General features: G+C 41.9%; 1 protein-coding gene across 2 annotated transcripts in view; it reads right to left on the reverse strand.

Moving 5' to 3' along the window:
• Window positions 1-801: 801 nt before the first annotated feature.
• ATP6V1H (ATPase H+ transporting V1 subunit H) overlaps window positions 802-23,739 on the reverse strand; it is a 47,457-nt gene continuing 24,519 nt past the window's right edge. For both annotated transcript variants that reach the window (XM_019973977.2, XM_019973975.2), the window contains 5 exons: window positions 21,392-21,570; window positions 18,727-18,852; window positions 18,017-18,118; window positions 16,292-16,405; window positions 802-1,267 (listed from right to left, as the gene is read on the reverse strand). In XM_019973977.2, the coding sequence (XP_019829536.1) occupies window positions 1,207-1,267; window positions 16,292-16,405; window positions 18,017-18,118; window positions 18,727-18,852; window positions 21,392-21,570 (582 nt within the window). In that variant the 3' untranslated portion in view covers window positions 802-1,206. The remainder of the gene's footprint in view (window positions 1,268-16,291; window positions 16,406-18,016; window positions 18,119-18,726; window positions 18,853-21,391; window positions 21,571-23,739) is intronic.

The following is a 23,739-nucleotide window of genomic DNA, read 5'->3' on the forward strand; positions in this document are numbered from 1 at the left end:
AAGAGGAGGTAACGAGTGTTGGCAAGGATGTGGCCAAAAGGGATCCCTTGTGCACTGTTGGTGGGAATGTGAACTGGTGCAACTACTGTGGAAAAACAGTATGGAGGTTCCTCAAAAAGTTAAAAATAGACCTGCCATACAATCCAGCAATTTCACTTCTGGGTACTTACTCAAAGGAAATGAAAACATTAATTCAAAAATCGATCAGATTTGTGGTTGCCAGAGGTATGGGGTGGGAGAAGTTGGGACCTGGATGAAGATGGTCAAGTCAACCGTTTCGATCTTTTATCCTTAAACAGGAGATGGTGCTAGGAGTGTCTTTCTATAGAAGAAAACTTACCATATAAACTACTAGCCTTACCATCTTTACAATCAGAGAACTGCTCAGAATGAAAAGTGAAAATGAAAGAAAAATGAGACTCACACTAGGCGACGAGGTTAAAAACAAAAGGCTCAGATCTGGGGGAGGTAAACCTCTAGGCCATGGATGCCCCTGTGAAGGCTGGGAGTTCCAGAATAAAAGGTAGGAGGTAGAAATAAAATACCTATTGGCAATATTTAAACCAGAAAGTATTAAAAGAAAATAGATTTGAAGTACGAAAATCCAAGAGTAAATAAGAAATCAGTGAAAATAACCTATAGCTAAAATTCCTCACTGTGCTTCATAAGCAAGTCTTTTAGATGACAGCATCATGTTAAGAGTTCATTTAACATTTTAAGGTTTTCTCAATATTAGCATAAGATTGCTGCAATGTGCATGTGTGGATGGGCGGGTGGATGGATGGAAGACAAAAATCCGTATGAATTCAAAACATTTATTCACCATTCACTACTCTGCAAATACAATTCTCCCAATTCAGTTGGGACAAAAGGTACTTTTGTTACAATTCAAGTCAGGAACAAGGAAAGAGAAAAAATGTATTTGGAGTGAGAATGTTTTAATAACCCTATATTCATTCCAGAGAACAATAAATAAAGAAATTATGAGCAGTATATGTAACAGTACTATTTTCCTTAGATACAGAAAGCACCTACTTTAAGACAAATTAATGGGAAATCAGCATTGGGAAAAGCTACACAACAGAAGAAAATGACACATAAATGAGGAATGGTTTGAGCTTGACCGCAGTTACTGAGACCCACTCCAGGTCTTCTATCCCAGGTGAGGGGATGGCTGGAGATCCAAGGGAAGCCCTGAGAGCTCATTCAGCTCCGGGCGGCTGCAGTCTGCGGCTGTTCAGACTGGAGTTGTTTACCAAGATATTCCCTGAAACACAGAAGGAAACAGCAAGGGAGGTTAGAAGTGAAATCAGTAAAGAGTCCTTTTCAAAAGTGAAGCACAATATACACTGTCGTCTCTAGTCACTTTAACATCTAAAAACTGAGCCCCAGAAAACTGATCTTCAGTTCAGATCAGATCAGTCGCTCAGTCGTGTCCGACTCTTCGCGACCTCATGAATCACAGCACGCCAGGCCTCCCTGTTCATCTTGCCTAAATTCAAAAGTACCAGTACTGCATGAATTTTAAACAGCCCATTTACCATGTACAGACCAGGCGTGACACACATAAACGAGTAATTCTGCACCCGACCACAAGTGACGTCTGCCTTCCTGTAAAGTCTTGTCTGCTGCTCTCTTTTGCAACCTAACAAATTCAAAACCAACCTACGTACAAGTCCAAGTCAGTGGACCAACAGACACATGAGAAGCTTCCTGACATTAGGAAATACAAGTTGTCTATCCCTAGAGATTGACACAAGCACATGTGAAAACAGCCACTGGAAGTAGCCTCCAGGATCCGACAGTTCGGAGCTGCTTGTTACTGAGTGCTCACTCCATCTACACTGGTGGAGTCTGAAACCTTCCCCAAGATGGTACTGCTGAACCCACAGGACAATCACAGGAGCCGAAAAGTGATCCTCTTTTATAGAGGGAGCAAACTGTGGCTTAGAGAGGTGGTCTCCCAATGTTTCAGGTGACGTTCTCTCCTTTAGAAAATCAACTGGACAAGCACCCAACCAGTGTATGTGCTGTGCAAAGTTGCTCGGTTGTATCCGACTCTGCAACCCCATGGACTGTAGCCCACCAGGCTCCTCTGTCCATGGGATTCTCCAAGCAAGAATACTGGAGTGGGTTGCCATGCCCTCCACCAGGGGATCTTCCCAGCCCCTGCAGGGATCGAACCCACATCTCTTAGGTCTCCTGCGCTAGCAGGAAAGTTCTTTACCACTAGCACCACCTCGGAAACCCACAGTCTGTGTATACTCAGCTCTGAACTGCAGGTGGGTACCACTGTGATTCCAGGACAGAAAACCTTTCCCTATCTTCTCACAAAGGACTTGCCTAAACTATTGTTTCTGAAGTACCTAATAAGGACAAGAAAAAGGTTTTTTAAGAACATTTACAAGATTCCTCCTATAAAGAGGAAAATCTGAGTTTTGGACTAGAGATCAGGTTCACACTCCAGCTGATCACTTGGTGGAGAGCGGGCTCTCAGTGTTCACTGGGGAGCTGGCTGAGGGATGGGTGTGAAGGCTGCTCAGTGGGCGCAGGGGTCAGCATTTCCAGCCCTCAGCCGCCGCTCCACCTCCCCTGGTCTTAGCACCTCCATTAAGCAGCCTTTGGGGGCCCCCAGGATCCACAGGCCAAGGTGACCTGCCGTCCTGCACAGCACAGAACCCAGGATGGGGTGAGTCTTGGCCCCTGCACTGTCCACCCTCTATCATCACAGCCTCAGCTCAAAACCATCCCTGCTTGAAGATGCCTGTGAAACAACACAGAACCCAGACAGGAAGAGCATGAGCTCCAGGAACTAGCACAAGTGAGGGGACAGAACTCCACAGGGCTCGGAGCCGGCTGTGGTTTAAACGCGCGAGCCTGACTGAACTTCCTGCAGCGTGACAATGGCTTATGGGTTTATCTTTTTAATCCCAGGAGGAATGTTCTTACCGCTGACTCACTCTAGGTTTCATACGAAGCATATAATCTATTACTGTATTAATGAGAATAACCACCCTAACACAGACAATAGGGATCTTTTCTTCAACCAACAGCTAAGTTTTAATTTATGCAAAGGTCAAAACAGAAGCCTACAAATGTTATTAGAAAATAAAAGAGTTTATGGTCACAGTCAATGCCAGCACCCTGGGGAAGATTCCAACCAGGGAGCATTTGTGGCTGCATAGGTCTGTGAGGTTTAGGCAGAACGGGGCTGGGGAGTACAATGCTTACTGTAGAATCCCCAGACCTCAGGTACACAGTCTGCCCTCCATACCCGCAGCATCCTGTCTGCAGATTCAACCAGCAATAGCAGGAGAACACTCCTCCCAGATGATCCACGGACACGGAGGATCGTCTGTGAAGGGCTTGAGTCTGTGAAGGATTTGAGGCCACGCTAGGTCCTGGAACAAACACCGTCTAGTACTGAATGGAGGCACAAGAGCCTGCCCTACACGTCGGGAACCCGGTCGACAGAGCTCTGGAGAAACATCGACTCCCTGGGCTCGGCCTGGAAAGCGTGGTGATCTGCTGTCCTGACACCCAGTGTGGTCAATTCTAACACTCCTGTGCATCACCCAAGCTACCTGCAAGTCCTGTGTGCGGGCACATGGAAGTCCTGACACCAGGGGCCTGCGCCTGGGAACACACAGAGGTTACCTCACCCGCAGTCAGTTACAGGCCACCGTGGAGACCTGAGCATGGGTGTGCCCGCATGTTCTCCTCTCTGCTGTACCTGGGAGCGGGTGTCTCATCTCCACCTACAGGGGAGGGAAAGCTGTGGCCACCTGCTCAGGGCAGAGTGGGCAGGTGAACTGCCAGGGCACAGGCCCATTCCTCTCTCTACTGAGAGGCTGCCTGGTCTCCAATAAAAGAGGGTGCAGAGAGCAGACACTGTTCCATCTTTACAGTAGATGATAATAACAACAATAATAATGAGTAAGTAAAAGTCGCTCAGTCATGTCCAACTCTTTGCAACCCCATGGACTAGACAGTCCCTGGAATTCTCCCAGCCAGAATACTGGAGTGACTGGTGGTGGTGTTTTAGTTGCTAAGTTGTGTCTGACTCTTGGACTCTTGCAACCCCATTGCCTGCCAGGCTCCTCTGTCCATGGGACTCTGTAGGAAAGAATACTGAGTAGGTTGCCATCTCCTTCTCCAGGGGATCTCCCGACCCAAGGATGGAACCCAGGTCTCCTGCATTGCAGGCAGATTCTGTACCAACTGAGCTACGAGGGAGGAGATCTTCCCAAACCAGGGATTGAACCCAGGTCTCCCACATCGTAGGCAGATTCTTTACCAGCTGAGCCACAAGGTGTTGGGGGCCGGCGGAAGGCACTCCGCCCGTGGCAAAGGTCATGAGGAAGGAGGCTCGGCATACGCAAAGGCGGGCTCGAGCCTCAGGAGTCCCCCTGGAAATCCTCGAGCATCTACCCCCATAACCAGAGCCTGCCTGCTTTACTACTTTGTGCTCCCACCTACACCTCTGACTTTACGGGGGACTGTCCCCCACCACCTCTTTCAGAAAAGGAGTTAACCTAGAGCTCCAGTTAATAAAAACTCCTGGGTGTGACAGGAGTGTTTTAACCTACAAACTCCTCTGAAGGTTCTCTAGCCTGCCTGACAGGCTTGTCCGGCCACATGTGATTGCTCACAGCCTCCCAACCGTGAGAGGCATGAGATGCTTTAAACCTTCTAAAAACAGGTTCCTTAGAAAAGTTAGAAAACCATTAGTATAAGTATAGTGGGCTGATTAGAAACTGTGTTGGTGAAGGGTTTTTCATTTGTTGAGCCAATGTTTGTTGCTAAGTCTCCACATCCCCTGCCCTTACACACGTTAATGAATATATAGAAGAAATAAGTATTAACCTTTGATATTAATCATGTTAGACCTTAGGCTAAGTAAATTCTTTCCTTAACTAAAACCCACTACACCCTCACCCTATAGGAATGTAACTTTATTTGGGTGGCGTCTGTTTTAAGAATAATCACCCCTGGAGAAATAAGTGTCCTGGTTGACTGACCGCTGTCACAAGGATCATAAATTGTCAGCAGGCCCCTTGGCCAGAAGATGATGCAACACCCCTAAGACCTCTGTATACATTTGTATGAAGCACCTGACTTTGATAAAAGTCAGGACTGCTGACCCCATGTGACTTTTGCATAACATCTCAGTTATAAAAGTAGACCATGGAAAATAAAGAATTGGGATCAGTTTCTCAAAATACTGGTCTCCCCATGTCTCTCTCTCTCTCTCACTCTGGCTGAGTCTCCATCTGGAGCACAGAACCCACCAAGCTTACTAATTTTGCCTGGGCTTCTAAGATCCGACCGGGGAGGCCTCAGTGTCTCCTCTCCTTCGGGAGAACGGAAGGATGCCTGTGGCCTGCGTTAAGTGGTGCAAGCTTCTTGTCTTGAAGTTTTATTGGTCTCCCACATAAACCAAGCTACTCAGCTTCTTTTCTCCACTGAATTTTCCTACTGAGCTATCCTCATTCTATTACTCTTTACATCTTTAATTAATATGTAATTGAAGCTATTGTATCCTGATCCTCGCCGACGCCGTCCCCACTTCGAATACCCTGGATCAGCCGGAGCTGGAACCCGGCAACAAGGGAAGCCCAAGAATACTGAAGTGGGTAGCCTATACCTTCTCCAGTGGATCTTCCTGACCCAGGAATCAAACCTGGGTCTCCTGCACTACCGGTGGATTCTTCACCGGCTGAGCTACCATGCCTCTGGGTTAAGGCTACGTTACTGTCAGGCAAGAGGAAAAGTGACTACAGACTTCACTTCAGGGGATGAAAACACACCTCTAACAGGACTTCACAGAGCTATCTAAATGAGTTATCTGAGTACCGAGTTAGTCTCTGTACATATGAAGATTAATACACCAATTCAACTCACAGTTCACTCAAAGGGCATCTGATTTGTACCAGCAATCCATGGGAGCTGGACATTAAACTGTTAACTTCTACAGCCCAAAAAGCAAAATTTGAGGTGTGTGATGCTTCCTTCTCTAACGTCATCCATAACTTTGTAGGGAAACAAAATTTGCCACCCCACAGAATGTCTCTTCAACATGAGGATTATTTTATGACAATTATTTTTAAGAAACAGACAGTTCATGAAGTCTTTCACCTGCCCCTTACCTGTCTACCGACCTCAGAGGAAGTGCCTGGCCCAGAAGACCACTATCCTGGGAGATCTACAAAGAGCACGGGCCGGGTGTGGGGAGCCGGATGGGGCCTGGAGAACAGAGTCCTCTGTGTCCCACCATCCCAGCAGGTCCCCGCAAACATCTGTTCTCCAAACACCCGCTTGTCTGTCTCCGTGTGAACTGCCTCCTGCCTGCTGAAGTCCCCAGTGACACCCCCTTCTCCTCCTCTCAGATGCCACGGAAGCCTCCTAGGACAGGCCCCTGTGCACATGTGATTAAATCAGAGTTTCTCCTGTTAATCTTCTCATGTCAAATTCTTAGACCAGCTAGAAGAACCTAGAAAGCCAGAGGGCAATTTTTTTCTTTTTCCAAAATCTTAACATCTCTTGAGATGTCAGCACTTCTGAAAACTGAAAAAAATGGGGAGTGTGAAGACATATTTCCCTTTCAAAAAATCTAGGTAACGGATTCATGTTGATATATGGCAAAACCAATACAATATTGTAAAGTTAAAAAAAAATAAAATTAAAAAAAAAAAGAAAAATAAAAGGGAAACCTACAACAAAAAAATAAATAAAATAAAATAGGTAAGCCTAAAAAAATCCAGGTAAGAAAACAGCCCACACAAGACATCATGTTGAATGCTGAGAGAGCTCATATGTGGTTAAGAAACACCAATTTCATTCTCTTGTCAGGGGTATAAAAGATCTACATCTCAGCATCCACGATCCTGACAAACAGCTTCCCAGATGCTGTGAGCACCCCCCAGACAGCTGAAATCTGAAAGAGGGTCTGAGGGTGATGCCAGCCCCAGGGCACCGGGAAGTACTGACCTGGCCTTACTTACACTAACTCCAAGAACAACACGAGGCCTCCACTGTATTATGATTAAGGGCCAAACCCTCACTGTACTTCAGTTCAGTTCAGTCGCTCAGTTGTGTCCGACTCTTTGCGACCCCATGAATTGCAGCACGCCAGGCCTCCCTGTCCATCACAAACTCCCGGAGTTCACTGAGACTCACATCCATCGAGTCAGTGATGCCATCCAGCCATCTCATCCTCTTGCGTCCCCTTCTCCTCCCGCCCTCAATCCCTCCTAGCATCAGAGTCTTTTCCAGTGAGTCAGCTCTTCACTGTACTTAGGGTTGTTTAAATATTCAAACACTTTTATTCATTCTTTAAAACTGTAGTTGAAGACACTGACTATATAATTTTTTTTAATTTATTCATTTTTAATTGAAGGGTAACTGCTTTACAGTATTGCATTGGTTTCTACCAAACATCAGCATGTATCAGCCATAGGTATACCTATGACTATATGATTTAAAACCATGGTAACTTCAGCTATGGATCAGTGCCAGGGGAGAGAGTGAACTGTCTCCTGACAAACATATTAATCTGAGAAAACTATGGTCTCAATTGTTTTCCTTTTTGCCTTGGCTTCCAAGAAAGTCAGTAGAAAATGTACTTTTACTATCATTTTTGAACTATTTTCTCTAATCTTCATTTTAGTATTTACATTTTCATAACTAAAATGATAATGGACCTAGAATTCTCCATCCCACATCTTTCCATGAGTTTATCATAATGACTAAAACTACAACTGAGTCATAATTATATTTCTCTTAATCTTTACCAATTCTGTTTTGGAAAACAATTAGGTATAAATCATAAAGGAAATATTCTTTTCTGAATGTATAAAAACAATTCATTTTGAAAATATAGACTTTATACCTGTTTCCAGTACAGACTTCTACTTAGTAAAGAGAAAAAATAAATTTCAAATATGTTATATATAGTTCTGTTTTCTTTCATGCAAATTCACTACAGTTTACTCAGCTGGAGTTATTCATCCAGCTTTTATGATGATTTTAAGTATTATACACAAAGCAAATTATGTTTTATGAGCCATGTAAAAAATCATAGTGCTCTCCCTCATCTGTATCTAATTGACAGGAACACATTTAAACTGCAAACTTGAGTGTGTGTGTGTGTGTGTGTGTGTGTCAGTCGCTCAGTCGTGTCCAACTCTTTGTGATTCCATGGACTGTAGCCCAGCAGGCTGCTCTGTCCATGGGACTTTCCAGGCAAGAATACTGGAGTGGGTTACCATTTCCTTCTCCAGAGGATCTTCCCAATCCAGGGATCAAACCTGGGTCTCCTGCACTGCAGGCAGATTCTTTACCATCTGAGCCAGCCGGGAAGCCCAGGGAAACTGTTTTCACAGCACTTTGAAGTCCCAGCCTGGGAAAAGCTGCGACCAAGGTCACCTGTGCCGTCTCCAACATCTGCCTCTTCCAGAGCCCAGCACTGCCTGCTGGACGCGCATCCTCATCTCTACTCTTCCAGTAACGTCCACAGAAGCTACAGCAGAGCCCATTTTTCAGATGAGGAGCTGGAGTTTAGCACATTAAATGATATGTTGTAATGTGAAGCTGTTTAGCAGCATGTAGGGTATGTAAACCCAAGTCTGTCTGATTTTAAACCTCAGAGTCTTCATCCCTAAATAGCACTGCTTCATGGAACATTATTCCAGCTCCTGGTGGCTGAAGACATGTTATTGTGTAGATGTGAGAATAAACAGTTTAAGAACATCACAGCATGAGTCCTCAACCTATTTCCCAAATATATTTTCATCACCACTAGCTATTTCATTTTCTAATAGCATTTAAATTCAAAGACTAAACAAATTAGCAGTATCCCTGAAGAGGTGACCCACAGAATTAAAAAAAAAAAAATCAGTGATTCTAAAAGTAGACTCTATTTACATGAATTCTGGTCCTAAGAAACAAAAACATAAGTTTTAAAAGCAGTTGTATTACAGTCTATTATGAAAGCAACTTGGGAAAAATTCACAATAACAAAGATATCTTTCCCACAGGAATTCAAGCAATCAAACCTTCACAAACTAGCTATAAAATCTAAATATCATTAGCTAAATCCAGAGTTTCTTCAACTCCAGCTTATGTTCAGAAGAGTCCAGTCCCTCCTCCCCATCACCTCTACCTTCTGTTATCCACAGAGCAGCAGTCTTAGGCACTTTATCGTTTTTCTCACACACGGTTATGATGTGCCATGCGCTGGGCCACTCAAAGCATTAGGTCTGGCAGCAAATGCACCTTTTTCTTTTTTTAGAAATGTTTTTTTGGAGCAGTTTTAGGTTCACAAAAAAATAGAGAGGAAGACACAGAGATTTCCCAGATATACCTAGTCCCCACACACTTGGAGCCTCCCCAACCATGAACACCCCACATCAGAGAGTATATTTGTTACCAAGCATGAACCGACACTGACACATCTTAATCACCCAGAGTCTTAGCTCACCTAGCTCACATTTGTACACCATCCAGAGTGAGCCACCAGGTGTGCTACGACTCTGGGTGATTAAGATGTGTCACTGTTGGTTCAGGCTTGGTAACAAATGCTTGGACAAATGTGTAACGACACACGTCCATCATGATAATTTCACACAGTATTTTCAATGTCCTAAAATTCCTCCGTGCTCTGCCTGTTCATCCTTTCCCTGATTCTCACAATTGATCTTTTCACTGTCTCCACAGTTCCGCTTTCTCTAGATGCCGTATATTGGAATTATACAGTATGTAGCCTTTTCAGATTGGCTTCTTTCAGTTGTTTAGTTGCTAAGTCATGTCCAACTCTTACAGCCCCAGGGACTGTAGCCTGCCAGGCTCCTCTGTCCACGGGATTCTCCCACTCCAAGAATACTGGAGTGGGTTGCCATTTCTTTCTCCAGGGGATCTTCGCAACACAGGGATTGAACCTGGGTCTCCTGCATTGCAGGTGGACTCTTTACCACTGAGCCACCTGGGAAGCCCTCTTTCACTTAAATCATAGGCCTTTGGAGTTTCTCAGTGCCTCTCCATGACTTGATAGCTCATTCCTTCTCAACACTCAATAATGGTCCACTGTCTGGACATATCACAGTCTGCTTATCCATTTACTCAAGGAAAGACATCTTGGTGGCTTCCAAAATGTCTGCTACAAACATCCATGTGCTGGGTTTTTGTGAGGATGTGAGTTTTCAAACCCTGTGGGTTAATATCAAGGCACACAACTTCTGGATCACAGGTTAAGAATATGTTCAGTTTTGTATGAAAATACCAACTGCCTTCCAAAGCAGCTGCACCATGTAGCATCCCCACCAGCAACGAATGAGGATTCCTGCTGCTCCACACCCTCACCAGCATTTGGTGCTGCCACTGTTCCAGATTTCAGCCAATCTAACAGGTGTGTGGTGTTATTTAGCTTTTGTTTTAATCTGCATTCCCCTAATGACATAAAATGTGGAGCATCTTTTCTTCATCTTACCATTAGTATATCTTCTTTGGTGAGGTGTCTGCTAAAGTCTTTGGCTCACTTTGTACTCAAGTTGTTTTCTTATTGTTGAGTTTCCAAAGTTCTTTGCAGGGAATTCCCAGTGGTTCAGTGTTTAGGACTTTGCGCTTTCACTGCCAGGGGCCCAAATTCAATCCCTGGTGGAGGAACTAAGATCCCACAAGCTGCATGGCATGGACAAACAAAAAATAAGTTCTCTGTATTTCAGATAAGTCCTTTATCAAATATGCCTTTTGCAAACATTTTCTCCCAGTCTGTGGTTTTATTCTCTTGACACTGTCTTTCACAGAGTAGAACTTTTTAATTTTAGTGAAGTTCAACTTCTCAATTATTTCTTTCCTGAATCAGGCCTTTGGTGGTGTATCTAAAAAGACATCACCATGTCCAAGGTCACCTGGATTGTCTACATTATCTTCTACAGTTTTTATGTTCACTCCATGATCCATGTTGAGTTAGCTTTTGTAAAGGTTGTAAGGTCGGTGTCTAGGTCCTTTTTTTTTTTTGGCATGTGGATGTGCAGTTGTTCCAGCGCGATCTGTTGAAAAGACTACTTTTATTTCACTGCATTGCCTTCAACTCCTCTGGCAGAGATCAGCTGATTATATTTAAGGGGCCTTATTTCTGGGCTTTCTATTCTGTTCCATTGATCTGTTTGTCTACTCTTTCACCAATACCATACTATCTTGATTACTGCAGTCTCATAGTAAGTCTTCAAGTCAAATTCTGCCTGTCCCTTGCTGGTACATAGGTAAGTGATTAACTTTTGTGTATTAACCTTATTTCCTGCAGCTTTGCTATAATTGCTTATTAGTTTCAGGAAGACTCTTTTTTTGTCAAGCCTCTAGAATTTTCTAAATGGATGATCATGTCATCTAGGAGCAAAGACTGTTTCATGTCTTCCTTTTCAATCTGGATACCATTTATTTTTTCTTATCTTAATGCTTTGGCTAGAACTTCCAGTACAAAGAAGTTGTGAGAGGAGACCTCTATGTTTTGTACCTGATCTTTGTGGGAAAGATTCCAATTTTTCAGCAATAAGTATGACGTTAGCTGAAGGGTTTTTAAAAAAAATAGATATTCTTTATCATACTGAGAAAGAACTCTATTCCTAGTTTATTGAAAGTTTTTATTATGAACAGGTGTTTTATTTTGTCAGATGCTTTTTCTGCATCTATAGTTATAATCCAGGAGTTGGTGCAAACTCCAGGAATTGGTGATGGACAGGGAAGCCTGGCGTGCTGCAGTCCATGGGGTCACAAAGAGTTGGATACAACTGAGCAACTGAACTGAACTGATGGTTAAAATCATGTGATTTTTCTTCTTCTTTTTGTTGATGTGATGGATTATATTAACTGATGCTCAAATGCCTAACCAGCCTTGCATATCTGGAATAAATTTTACTTGGTTTTGGTGTATGATTCTTTTTATATGTTGTTGGATTCAGTGTGTTAATATTTCATTGAGGATTTTTGTATCTATGTTCATAAGAGATTCTTGTTTATGGTTTTCTCATAATGTCTTTGTCTGATTTTGGTATTAGGCGATGCTGGCCTCACAAAATGAGTTAGGAAGTATTCCCTCTGCTTCTCACCTCTTAAAAAGATTGCAAAGAATTGATCTAACATTTCTTCCTTAAATATTTGGTAGAATTCAATGGTGAACCCAAGTAGGCCTGGTGTTTTCTGTAGACAGCTGTGTCCAGTCTACTAATAAGTCCATCGAAGGCATTCTTCACTTCTGATACAGGATTTTTGACCTCTAACATTTCTTTTTGGTCCTTTCTTAGGATTTCTATCTCTCTGCTTAACTTGTTCATCTGTTCTTGCATGCTGTCTACTTTATCCATTAGAGTCCTAAGTATGTTAGTCATGGTTGTTTAAAGTTTCTAGCCTGATCTCCCAACATTCTCACCATGGCTTGTTCTGATGTCTTTTTTTCCTTTTTGGTATGCTTTGTAATATTTTCTTAATAGTTGGATTTGGTGTGCTGGGTAAAAGAAACTGTTACAAATAAATTTGAAGTAACATGGTGGTGAGGCAGGGTGAAAGAAGTTTTTTGGAGTCCTATGATCTGGTCTCAGTCTTCACTGAACCTGGACCCTGAGATTGTGACCTTCACAAGTTTTTCTACCCTTCTGGGTAGGAAAGGATGGTCAGAGTCTGCTGGAACTGGTCATTTCCCTTTCCTAGGTCAGTCAGACTCTCATGACACCCCAGCAGGCAGGTTAATGAATCTCCACTGAGTACAGCCTTGGTTAAGAACAAGAGCTCTGGGCTGTTTCAGAATGGTTCCTCTCCCCTTTCTGACAAAAGGCCATGGGAGTTCTTAAATATTTACTGTGGGACACTGGTCTGGCTTCTGAAGAGAACTCTCACTGTACTGGCCCACTCCCCAACCCCCCGTCTAGATCCCCTAGACTTGTGCATACTGCACCTCCTGCGATTCACCAGCCATAGTCCAGCCTCCTCCAGGCGCTGGTCCCTCACTGTCCCCTGGTCTGAGTCCTGCTCCTCTGAGCAACGACTCTGCATTCACGTGCCTCTTTAGTCTCGGCTGCAAAGTGTATCCTGTCCTCTCCTGTGGGTTCAACAAGGGTTGCTTGATTTTTCAGTCTGTTCAGCTGTTTACTTGTTCAGATGGAGTGGAGACTTCAAGCTCCATACCTGTAGAACCAGAACCAGAAGTCCCTCCTTTTCACTTTAAATGCTGGTTCCGGATCAAGTAGTTATAACCAAAAGCAATCAGTACAATGCAGAACACGCCTGTAAATGACCACAGCACATACAAATCTAGTTATGCAACATGGCATATGCCGTTACAAGCACTCTTAAGAAGACAGAATGGGAGCAAAGTCCACACTCAGGGCTTATTATAGACTCCTTTTACTTGAATTATATTTAGAATGTAATAAATAGTCTTACCTGAGAATTCCTCCACTAAAAATGTCATAAGAATAATGTGGAAAATTCCAGGCAGCCCAAGACAGACCACAATTTTCTAAATTAATTTTGGAAAATGTTAAATTTGGAAATGTCATGTTATGGGGAACACATGTAAACCCGTGGCTGATTCATGTCAATGTATGACAAAATCACTACAATACTGTAAAGTAATTTGCCTCCAATTAAAATGAATAAATTTATTTTAAAAAAATAAAAAAATAAAATCACTTGGAATGTTATAGTAACATGATTATTAAGGCTAAAAAATTAAAACTTACTAAGGGGTTTTTCCCTTCAATTCTGTTCATAAGTAACTCTTTTAATCACTGTATTTATGGCTATGTACTTAGAGAATAACTAAAATACCCCCGTCAGATGTAAAGATTGAAGAATAAAAGCAGTATCACCCACACCCTTGGCTTTGTGAGGTCTCTCTGTTATATTATTTACCTACACATAAAAGAACTAGAGAGTCTAACACTCTTATTATTCTGCTTGAAAACAGGTTGAAAAAGAATCTAGAAACAAAGAGAAAGTTCTACACAAGATCCTCTACCTACAAAATTCAGTGTTTCTTTCCTGAAGTCCTGAGCTGTCCATATGCACATATGGCTGCTTCTGAATTAGAGGCTGATTACATTTAAAATCATTCTGTAGGAGAGAAACGATGACATTGTATGATGTTAGATTATAACACAGAAGCTGAGGGTCTATACAAAAGTTCTCTAGACTAAGTTGTCATTGCTTGTATCTATTTTGCCAAATTCATGAATATAAAAATCCAGTCTTGTTCAAAAGAACGAGGGACATACCAGGAACTGCATGTGGGGATGGGAAGGCCAGAGCCTGCACATCCACTCAGCAGGGCCATGGGTGGGACTGGCCCTTTCAAGGCTCCCTGAACTACAGGGACCCCGGTGTATGCCTACTGTCCCCTCCTTCCATTCTGGCCCCCACATCCCACCCACATCAGTTGGGGCTACATGTAACCCATTATTCCATACACACAGGTGTCCAGTGGAGGGGGCAATGCTGGCTACTCTATGTCCTCCAAGTCACAGAAATAATCCAGAAATCAGTCATAAACTCCTGACAAAGAAGTGAGCAATATTTTCACATGATACTGTAAAGCTCTACATTCCATGTTCCATAAACCAGGGGTAAATCCATCTCTGCATCACCAAGAAAAGTGAACTGAACCCCTCAGAGCAGAATCCGAATTGAGAACCAGAGACAATCCAGGTCCATGATTTCCTAAGTTTCTAGTTTATACTCAAAATGTAATTTTAGACTTAAAACCAAAAAACCATTCTCCACAGTAAAAAAGAAATGCTAACTTTACTAAATCTACAATTATGATTTAGTCTGATCAACAGAAAGCTTGGGAATAATGAAACACCAAAAACCTAAAAATGATTTATGGTAGAAAAGTCAAACAGTAAACCAGGAGAGCACTGGAACTCTGGAAACCGGGCCTCAGAGCAAAGCAATAACAGAGAAAACATGCTCAATACCGTCAGGAAACACTGCTGCTGCTGCCACTCAGACAGACTCGTATTCTACTTTTACCCATAGCTGTGTTTTAATTAGTTTCAATATTTCTGTTACTGTGTTGTACTAAAATACACCATTTCTAAAAATTTGTTTTAATTAAACCAAGACAAACTAAATGCTCAGAGGAAATCAAATCAATTATGTTTTCAGGTTTTATTTGGTGTGAAACATCTTCTAAAAACCAGTACCATGGTTTAGTTAAAAAGCCTCTATTTTAGGAAAGTAGAGCAGTAGGCTTTACCAGCTTGGTTACCTGCATAAAGATACTGACTCAAAATCCTTTTACATTTGGAAATAATGCTGCCAAAGGTTTTCCTTTCCTTTCCTTTCCTTTCCTTTCCTTCCAAATGACATTCTATTTGGTCTCACACCAATTTGACGTTGAATAACTTGCTACTACTGGAGCAGTTTACATCCTCTGGCACAAAGTGCCATAGAAACGTGTCTGTCACAACAAACGCTACAGTCTGATCAACTGTGGATTCTAATCCACAGTTAGAATTCTTTCTAACTGGATTCTAATCTTCATATGAAAATTCTTTTAATAAAGTACAGGAAAGCTTCTCCACTAAAGAGGATTTATCATAATTAAAACACTAAAGCTAAAATATTTTGGCACGTAACTAGAGAAAAGGGGGAGAAAGGATATTCTCTAATTGGCTAGTCAATAATAAAGAGCAAATAAACCAGTTACTGGCCATAAAAAAATTTACTTTTCCTTTTGTAATCCTACATCAAAAAATTTACTGTGAAACTAAATCAAATTCCTAAATTCAAGACAAAGTTTTCAAATTTTAAATGTTTCATCTTTAATGCATGATCATTTGAACAATAAAATTCTCGACCAAAAAATTTTCTCCACTGCCAAAGGGAACACTCTAGTGTTCTATGCCATACTCAGCTTTTTTTTCACATCATAAATGCAATTTAAAAAATGAAAACGCTGAACAATAAACTTTTCAAGAGAAATAATAACTATTTAAATGGAATTATTATTAACAAGACAAGAATTATACTTCAGCAACCCTACTGAACCTGACAAAGGATGAGACGGTTGGATGGCATCACCAACTCAACAGACATAGACTGAACAACAAACTACTTTGCACATGCGTTTTTTGAGAACATTAATGCAGTTGTTTTCTAAACTATCACAACACTGCTCTGAATGGCTAAAATCTACTTCTAGGTATTAATCTAAATCACTGCTCTTAAAAACCAGCGCTCACGAGAGCGTTTCCTTAAGAACATGTGGATGGGGCCGGGGGCCGGGGGCACCTACCAGTTGTGCACCATGAGCTTCTGTACAGCCAGGAGGGCGTTGTAGCGCACCTGCTGGTCCTCGTGGTGCATGTGGTTCATCACCAGCTGCTTCCCACCCAGCTGTTCGATGACCCTGCAGGACAGAAGCCACGCAGTGAACACGTGGCAGTTGACTTTCCAATGCCTGCTGTTAGTCACAGACAGCCCCAGCCCTCAGCCGCCCAGGAGTCTCACAAAGAGAAGTTACCGTACTGGTAAGTAAACAACACACATCTTTTTAAAACACCATTTCTCCCAAATCACAGATTTGAAGCATTCGTACATTCTCTCTTGAACTCCTAATAATAAATCCAATTGTTATCCTCATTTCCTAGTCTGGGCAAATATGATCAATCTGGACTGCTAGGGTAATCTAGATTATAGTGCTCCAGGCAGTTCAGTATTAAGTTCTTTATTACCAGCATTTGTGGCTTGCTTAAAAATTAGTATACTGCATACCACCTAACAGCTGAAATAATATCAGATCAATAATAAGCCCAGCGGCTGCCATTCTGGGAGCCAGATACAGGCTCAGAAGCAGGCGGCAGGGAACACGAGGTTAAAAAACACCTCATAGAAGCCATGTTAATTTCCTGAGAAAGACTCGATTTGTTAAGATATCTGCCCTTTCCTGCAATGATGGAGTATGCCATTACGACCTGCTGGGCAGTAAAAGAGATGAGAGATTCCTCTTGACAAAAGCACCATGAGGACTGACAATCACACCGCTGTTGCTGCCCCCCTGCAACACCCTGAAAAATTCAGTTACTACAGACACAAAAGCGAAACATAAACAGTTACTGCATCACAAATGGAAGAAAGGACCCTTTTGTCTGCCAGGGCAGGGCCCTGCAAAGAGCCAGCGGGTGTCTAAAATCCAGCCCAGCAGTGTGGGTGCCTGGTGGCCAACACCACCACACAGTCAATGGCTGGGACCCCTTAGTGTGGCAAGGCTGGCGGTGGTCCAAGACAACCTAGAGGGAAGCACACGGGTTGGGGTGACAGAGAGGCTTCACCTGGAGACCTTCTTGTATGTTATTTTTAGAACATCTTTTTTTTTTTAATGTACTGTATTGAGGAAAAAAAAATGTGTAGTATAATTATATCCAGTTTTTATGAGTGCTTGTCCCATGCCAGGTACTATGGATTAAAACACCACCTTACCTAACACACCAGCTCAGTCCTTTATCAACTACATTATAGTAGCTCAGTCGTCCAATCTAGCAAATTCTTTCCTGCCACTGAGGACAAGGAACCCCCATTTGTGGTGCTGATGTGGGGACTGAAGGATAGGAAGCTGATGTGATTATTTTCCCCAAAAAAGAGCTTCTTCCATCACATTCATTCATCCTACTCAGTTCAATAACAATTCAATATTATAACAAATAACAGTAATAATCGAAAAATCACCAGTACTCATGAAATGGCTTTTAAATTACAGCATACAAACCAAAGAAAATCCTGAACGTGAATTTTCTAGTGAGATCTCTATTGGCTAAGGCACAGTTGTGTTCCACACATGTGCTTCTATTCTTATACCACCCATTTTTAATTAGGTTTAAAATTGATCCCCAGCGTTATGGTCACCTTGATACCACTTACGCCATCATCTCCCAGCCGAATGACTCTACTCTACAGGAGTGTGTGAGTTAGGACCCTTGCTGACCATCTCAGGGCACCTGAGGTAACCAGGTTCCTCCCTTACCGCTTGCCTCGTGGGTAATGGCGCACATACTCCCCAACGTCATGGGCGGCAACAGCTAGGACTTGGGGATCGTCAGACACCTCCAGAAGTTTGGTCAAAATTCTGAAATAAATTTAATTCAAAGAGAGACTGATTTCTAATCCTTTTCTAGAGCACAAGAGAACACAGGTATAATGCTGATATTTTCTCAAAAATGTACATTTACAAATATAACCGTATTTTCTACAAGTTTCACATTACACACAGTACACTGCACATGCTTTATTGAACATAAGTCAGCAGCCTTCAGACCTTTTAAACGCACATAACAGGTCACTTTCAGATTCATAATGTCCACTGCCCACAAGTCCCACAATATCAGGGGGAGACTGGGAGGGAAAACTGCAGGTGGCACACAGGGAGATCTCAGGGCAGGGAAACACTTCCGTGTGACACAGAACATGTTTAGAATGCTTACAGAATTCCTACAAAATGGGGAAACAAACGAACAACAACAAGAGGACCTGAACGGGCATTTCTCCTGGGAAAAAGATAACCCAAATGGCCAATAAGCACATGAAAAGGTATTCAACCACATTAGTAAGCAAGAAAATATATGTTAAAACCATGGACTATCTAAAAACTTAAAGGACAAAAATATGTCCATGAGTATGTGGAATGACGGAGTTTATTTAGCATGTAAACTGGAATTAACTGAATGTGAAACTTACTTCAAGAGCTCATAATTCTTTTCATTTAACCTCGCAGCATTCTCTCTCCAAAATTTCTCAGATTTGTGCACAGGACTCCACTCCAACCTTCCAGACTTAAGTTCTGAACTGTATTCATCGAATGAGCTATAAAAATTTTGAAAGAATTCAAAGTTTATAAGAATCTGAGAGATACTCCAAAATGTAAAAAACGTAGAACATCTTCACTAATGATTTAACTATAGAGACTGAGCATCCTCTATGTATTATCCCTAAAAAAGTTTAAACAGCTTAAATCATCTTCAGCAAGCCACAGGAAACTGATTCAGAGCACTGAGGTCCAACGTTTCTGTCAAATTTGAATACTCGTCATGAGACGTTAAAAGGAGCACTTGTTTCCAAAATCCTTACTCTAATACACACATGAATATATGTCACTGAAATATCTGATAATTTAGCATTGTTTCTACCACGCCACTTAAAAACTGTATTTAACAGACCACTCAATATGTTAGGATACATTTACGTAAACAGTGTATTACTTTAACATAAAATAAAGTAGTACATTCTATTATACTTTAAATGTCAAACTATGATATGGCACTACAAAAATAAAAACACATACCTCAGGACAATATTTTTAACCGTGATTATCAACAATGTAGAGACAATTCACTAATTGAATTAGCCCACTATAGATTAATAATAGAAATAAAACCTCTGTACATGGAACAAATTGAAATGCATTTTAATTCAAAAATTATTCACTATGCCTATGTGCTACGTCGCTTCAGTTGTGCCTGACTCTTTGAGACCCTATGGCCTACAGCCCACCAGGCTCCTGTCCATGGGATTGTTGTTTTTGCTTTGGCTCCGTCTCTCCATTCTTTCTGGATTTATTTCTCCACTGATCTCCAGTAGCATACTGGGCACCTATCGACCTGGGGAGTTCATCTTTCAGTGTCCTATCTTTTTGCCTTTTCATACTGTTCATGGTGTTCTCAAGGCAAGAATACTGAAGTGGTGTGCCATTCCCTTCTCCAGTGGACCACATTTTGTCAGAACTCTCCACCATGACCCGTCCATCTTGGGTGGCCCTACACGGTACGGCTCAGAGTTTCATTGAGTTAGACAAGGCTGTGTGGTCCATGTGATCAGATGGGTTAGTTTTCTGTGACTGTGGCTTTTAGTCAGAAGAATCAGTAAGTAGTAAAAATTGGCTGCTGCTGCTGTTAAGTCGCTTCAGTCGTGTCCGACTCTGTGCGACCCATAGACGGCAGCCCACCAGGCTCCCCCGTCCCTGGGATTCTCCAGGCAAGAACACTGGAGTGGGTTGCCATTTCCTTCTCCAATGCATGAAAGGGAAAAGTGAAAGTGAAGTCACTCAGTCCTGTCCGACTCTTCGTGACCCCATGGTCTACAGCCTACCAGGCTCCTCCGTCCATGGGATTTTCCAGGCAAGAGTACTGGAGTGGGGTGCCATTGCCTTCTCCAAAATTGGCTAGTATGGATTAAATAATTTAGAAAGCTATCATTAATCTTATTTATTTTTAAAAGGATCTCAAATCATTATTACAGAAGAACTAATGATAATTTTTAAAAATAAACATAATAAAATGGAATTTATATAAACTGCAAGCCCATGGCTGGCCTATTATACTACAAAGAGAAAACTCATTCGGCTTTCTTTCATAAAACTCTGTATAAACAACTGATGCAGGTGACAGCTTCCACCTCGACAAAGGCATTTGGGCCTGGAGACTATGGGCTGCACTGAGTTATCTGGTAAATACATTCCCAGAGCACACATTACACTGAAGGCATGTGCTGGACACCTCACGGAAAATCCTACAAGATTAGAACGTTTATCACTATTTTACCAAAAGGAAAACTGAGACTTCAAAATGTCAAGAAACTTGTTCAAGGCCACACGTGGACAAAGTAGCCTAATAAGCAAACCCCAAACCCCAACTCTTCTTAGTAAATAACTCTCTTTCCAGAATGTGTCAGTACTTTAAAAACAAAGAATGCATGGGTTAACGGGGAAAACTGTCAAACTAGTATTAAACAAAAAAGAACCAAGACCAGAAGAATATGTGGAACCCATTTGCATTTGTGTGTTGGGGGTGGGGGCTAGAAGGTGTTTAGAAATCAGAGTGTGGGGGGAGGAGGTGGGGAAGATAGGGAAGTGGCCTGGAGTCCCATCTGGACTGTAATAAGGGAGGGATTTTTCTTTTTACTGCATGTACATCACTTGCATAATTTTTTAATATAAACAATAAAGCAACAGAAACTTAAAAAAAAAGCATGAAAAAAAATACTCTTTCCCTATATGAGCAAACCTCCTCCATAAATGAAATGACTGCTGCTTAAAAAAATATTCTAAACCGGCAGATTCCCAGAGGGTGGCATCCACAACCTGAGGGAGAACAGTGGCTGGGATTTCAGACCACAGAGAATGGTGGGTTCTCCCCCCAGAAGAGGAGAGAACACACACAGCTCTGACCAACTGTCTGCACGGTGATGAGCCAGTGTTTCCATGTCCCTCAGTTTTCAACAGAAGACACCACGTTTTAGCGCAATCTTCTAAGTTCGCAGTTAGTAACAAATTGAGACTTCCTTAAAATAGGAGGCCAGGCAACAGCCCAGGATACCCAGCCCATGAGAATCAAAGAGGACAGCACACCTGAGATCCTGGACACTCTCACCGAGCTTCTCCAAGAGAAACTTTATATCCTCACTGATGTCTTCGTCGTCGTACTTCTGCTGCTCCAAATTCTCCAGCTGTTTCAGGACTTTGCACTGAATCATCGCCAGGGCATACTCTTGGCGAGTTTCTCGTTCAATTGACTTTTCTAAGAAGTTCTGGGTTAGATGGAGACATGATGAGAAATGATGTAACCCGTTATGTGATATTGTCTACACCTGCCTTCCCACCCTCTCTCCTCCACCGGTTCTCAGGGTACCCATCACCTTAAGTGGATGCCTGCGTCACAAACTCTGACTTCTTGCCTGAGCTCCTGTCCCACCTCAGGAGCACTCTTCTGATTCCTTCTCTCTACTGTCTTCACTAAACATTTTAAATTATTCCCCCAGACAAGCCTCAAAACCCTGCACACATTTACAACAGTGCCATCCCTATCTTTGGTCACAGCCCTGCTCCTGGGGGCACCACTATGAACATTCCGTTCATCAGCCACACAAAGCCCGAAGGATGCTAAGAAAGACTACTTTCTCAGTATCCCCTAGTTCTCAATCGGTGACCTTTTTCTCCCCCACATCAACCTATCAGTGCACACAGGACAGCAATAAAGAACTTGCTTGCTTCAACAATTATCAGAAGCAATTTTCTGTTTTTAGGAGTACTTATGAAAGCAGCAAAAGAATCTACGTATTTCTAAAGATAAACTGTTTACTGAATTAGCCAATGTTTCTAAGCAAGCGCCATGCCCATGCTCAGGTCTGGAATAAGGACAAACAAGCTCTCAAGAAAGCCACTTCAACAAAGGTGGCAAGGAAGGCCTGTCTAATCCCCTCCCCCACATTCCCACACAAATCCTGCAATAACAATTCTAAATCAACTGTACCAAAATTTTAATCTTCTTTATTTCTGCAAGGATGTTACATTTCTACCAATTATGCTAAATAAATGCAAAGAGGCTCTGGCTTAGCCTATGAAAATCAGTAAGATCCATCCCCACCAGAACTCTAATGATGTTTTTTCACAGAAACAGAAAAACAATCCTGAAATCTAGTTGGAAACACAAAAGCCTCCAAATGTCCACAGCAATCTTGAGAAAGAAGAACAAAGCTAGAAAGGTCACACTTCCTGATTTCAAACTAAATTACAAGGCTATAGTGATCAAAACAGGATGGCACTGGCATAAAACAGATACACAGACCAATGAAACAGAACAGAGGGCCTCTCTGAAGGGGTTATGACTGTGAACTATCTGTAGAGAATATGCAAGTCTATGCATGTCTGTGTCTGTGTGTGTGTATACGTATGTGGGTGTGAATTAAACATCATAGTTAACACAAGCTAATATAAATCCAAATTCAACTGGGTGGTGTTTCTTCCCAAGCCTTCCCAAGCTTTCATGCAGTCATAAAATATAATTTATCTTATTATCTGACATATTAAGTAGGGTCTGGACTAAGCAGAACCAAAAAAGAGAAAGAAAATTCACAACGGATGAAGAACTCTAGACAACAAATACAGCCCCGAGTGTCTTTCTCAGTCACAAGCCTCAGAACATTCTAATTTATTTTAGAAACAAAAGACTGACATATCAAGTTAACCGAAGGAATAACATTTATGGAGACCTGGAGTGCAGCACCTGCTATGAATAAGTGAGACTGACATTTTCAAAAATAAAATTTCACCCAGCCAAATGAAAAAAAAACAAAAACAAAAACAGCTGCTATATTTCTTCAGCTCACAGCAGCTCAGCAAGCTTCCTAAAGTCTTCAGCGTAAAAATTTTCTTCCTCAGGATGTGGGGAGAAATGTATAATTAGATGATCCTCAAACAACCTCACCAGTGAAATCTTTATCAAAGGTTATAGGAATTTGAGGATTAAAAAAAAAAAAGTCATTTTCATTTTTTTCACCTATTTGATAGTCTAAATCAAATGGCTTTACTATGTCCTTACTAATGGCTCGATTTTAACTCAGTTATGTACATCAAAGTTTTGAATGTCTAAGGATGTTTTTCTGATATTCAGTCTTCAGTCTAATCATACAATGACTATATTGTCCCAGTTTAGTAAGGAGAGTCTAAAAAACTAATATACCTATCAATAGATTGGGTCTATTTTAAACACTCTGAAATTCAAGTTGGACAACAGAAGTCCAGAAATTAACGTAAGTTCCATGCATTGTGTATAGGTAAAAAAATTGAATCTGCAAATAAAGTTCAAATAAGATTGTTAGATCTTGCTAAATATTAGTAAAACATTTGTGCTGCCTCTTCTAAATCTAACAGAATAGCCCTTGACCTCTGCCTAGGTGCCACATTAACCTAGAATGCAA

The sequence above is a fragment of the Bos indicus genome, chromosome 14 (assembly GCF_029378745.1).
Source record: "Bos indicus isolate NIAB-ARS_2022 breed Sahiwal x Tharparkar chromosome 14, NIAB-ARS_B.indTharparkar_mat_pri_1.0, whole genome shotgun sequence".
NCBI lineage: Eukaryota > Metazoa > Chordata > Mammalia > Artiodactyla > Bovidae > Bos > Bos indicus.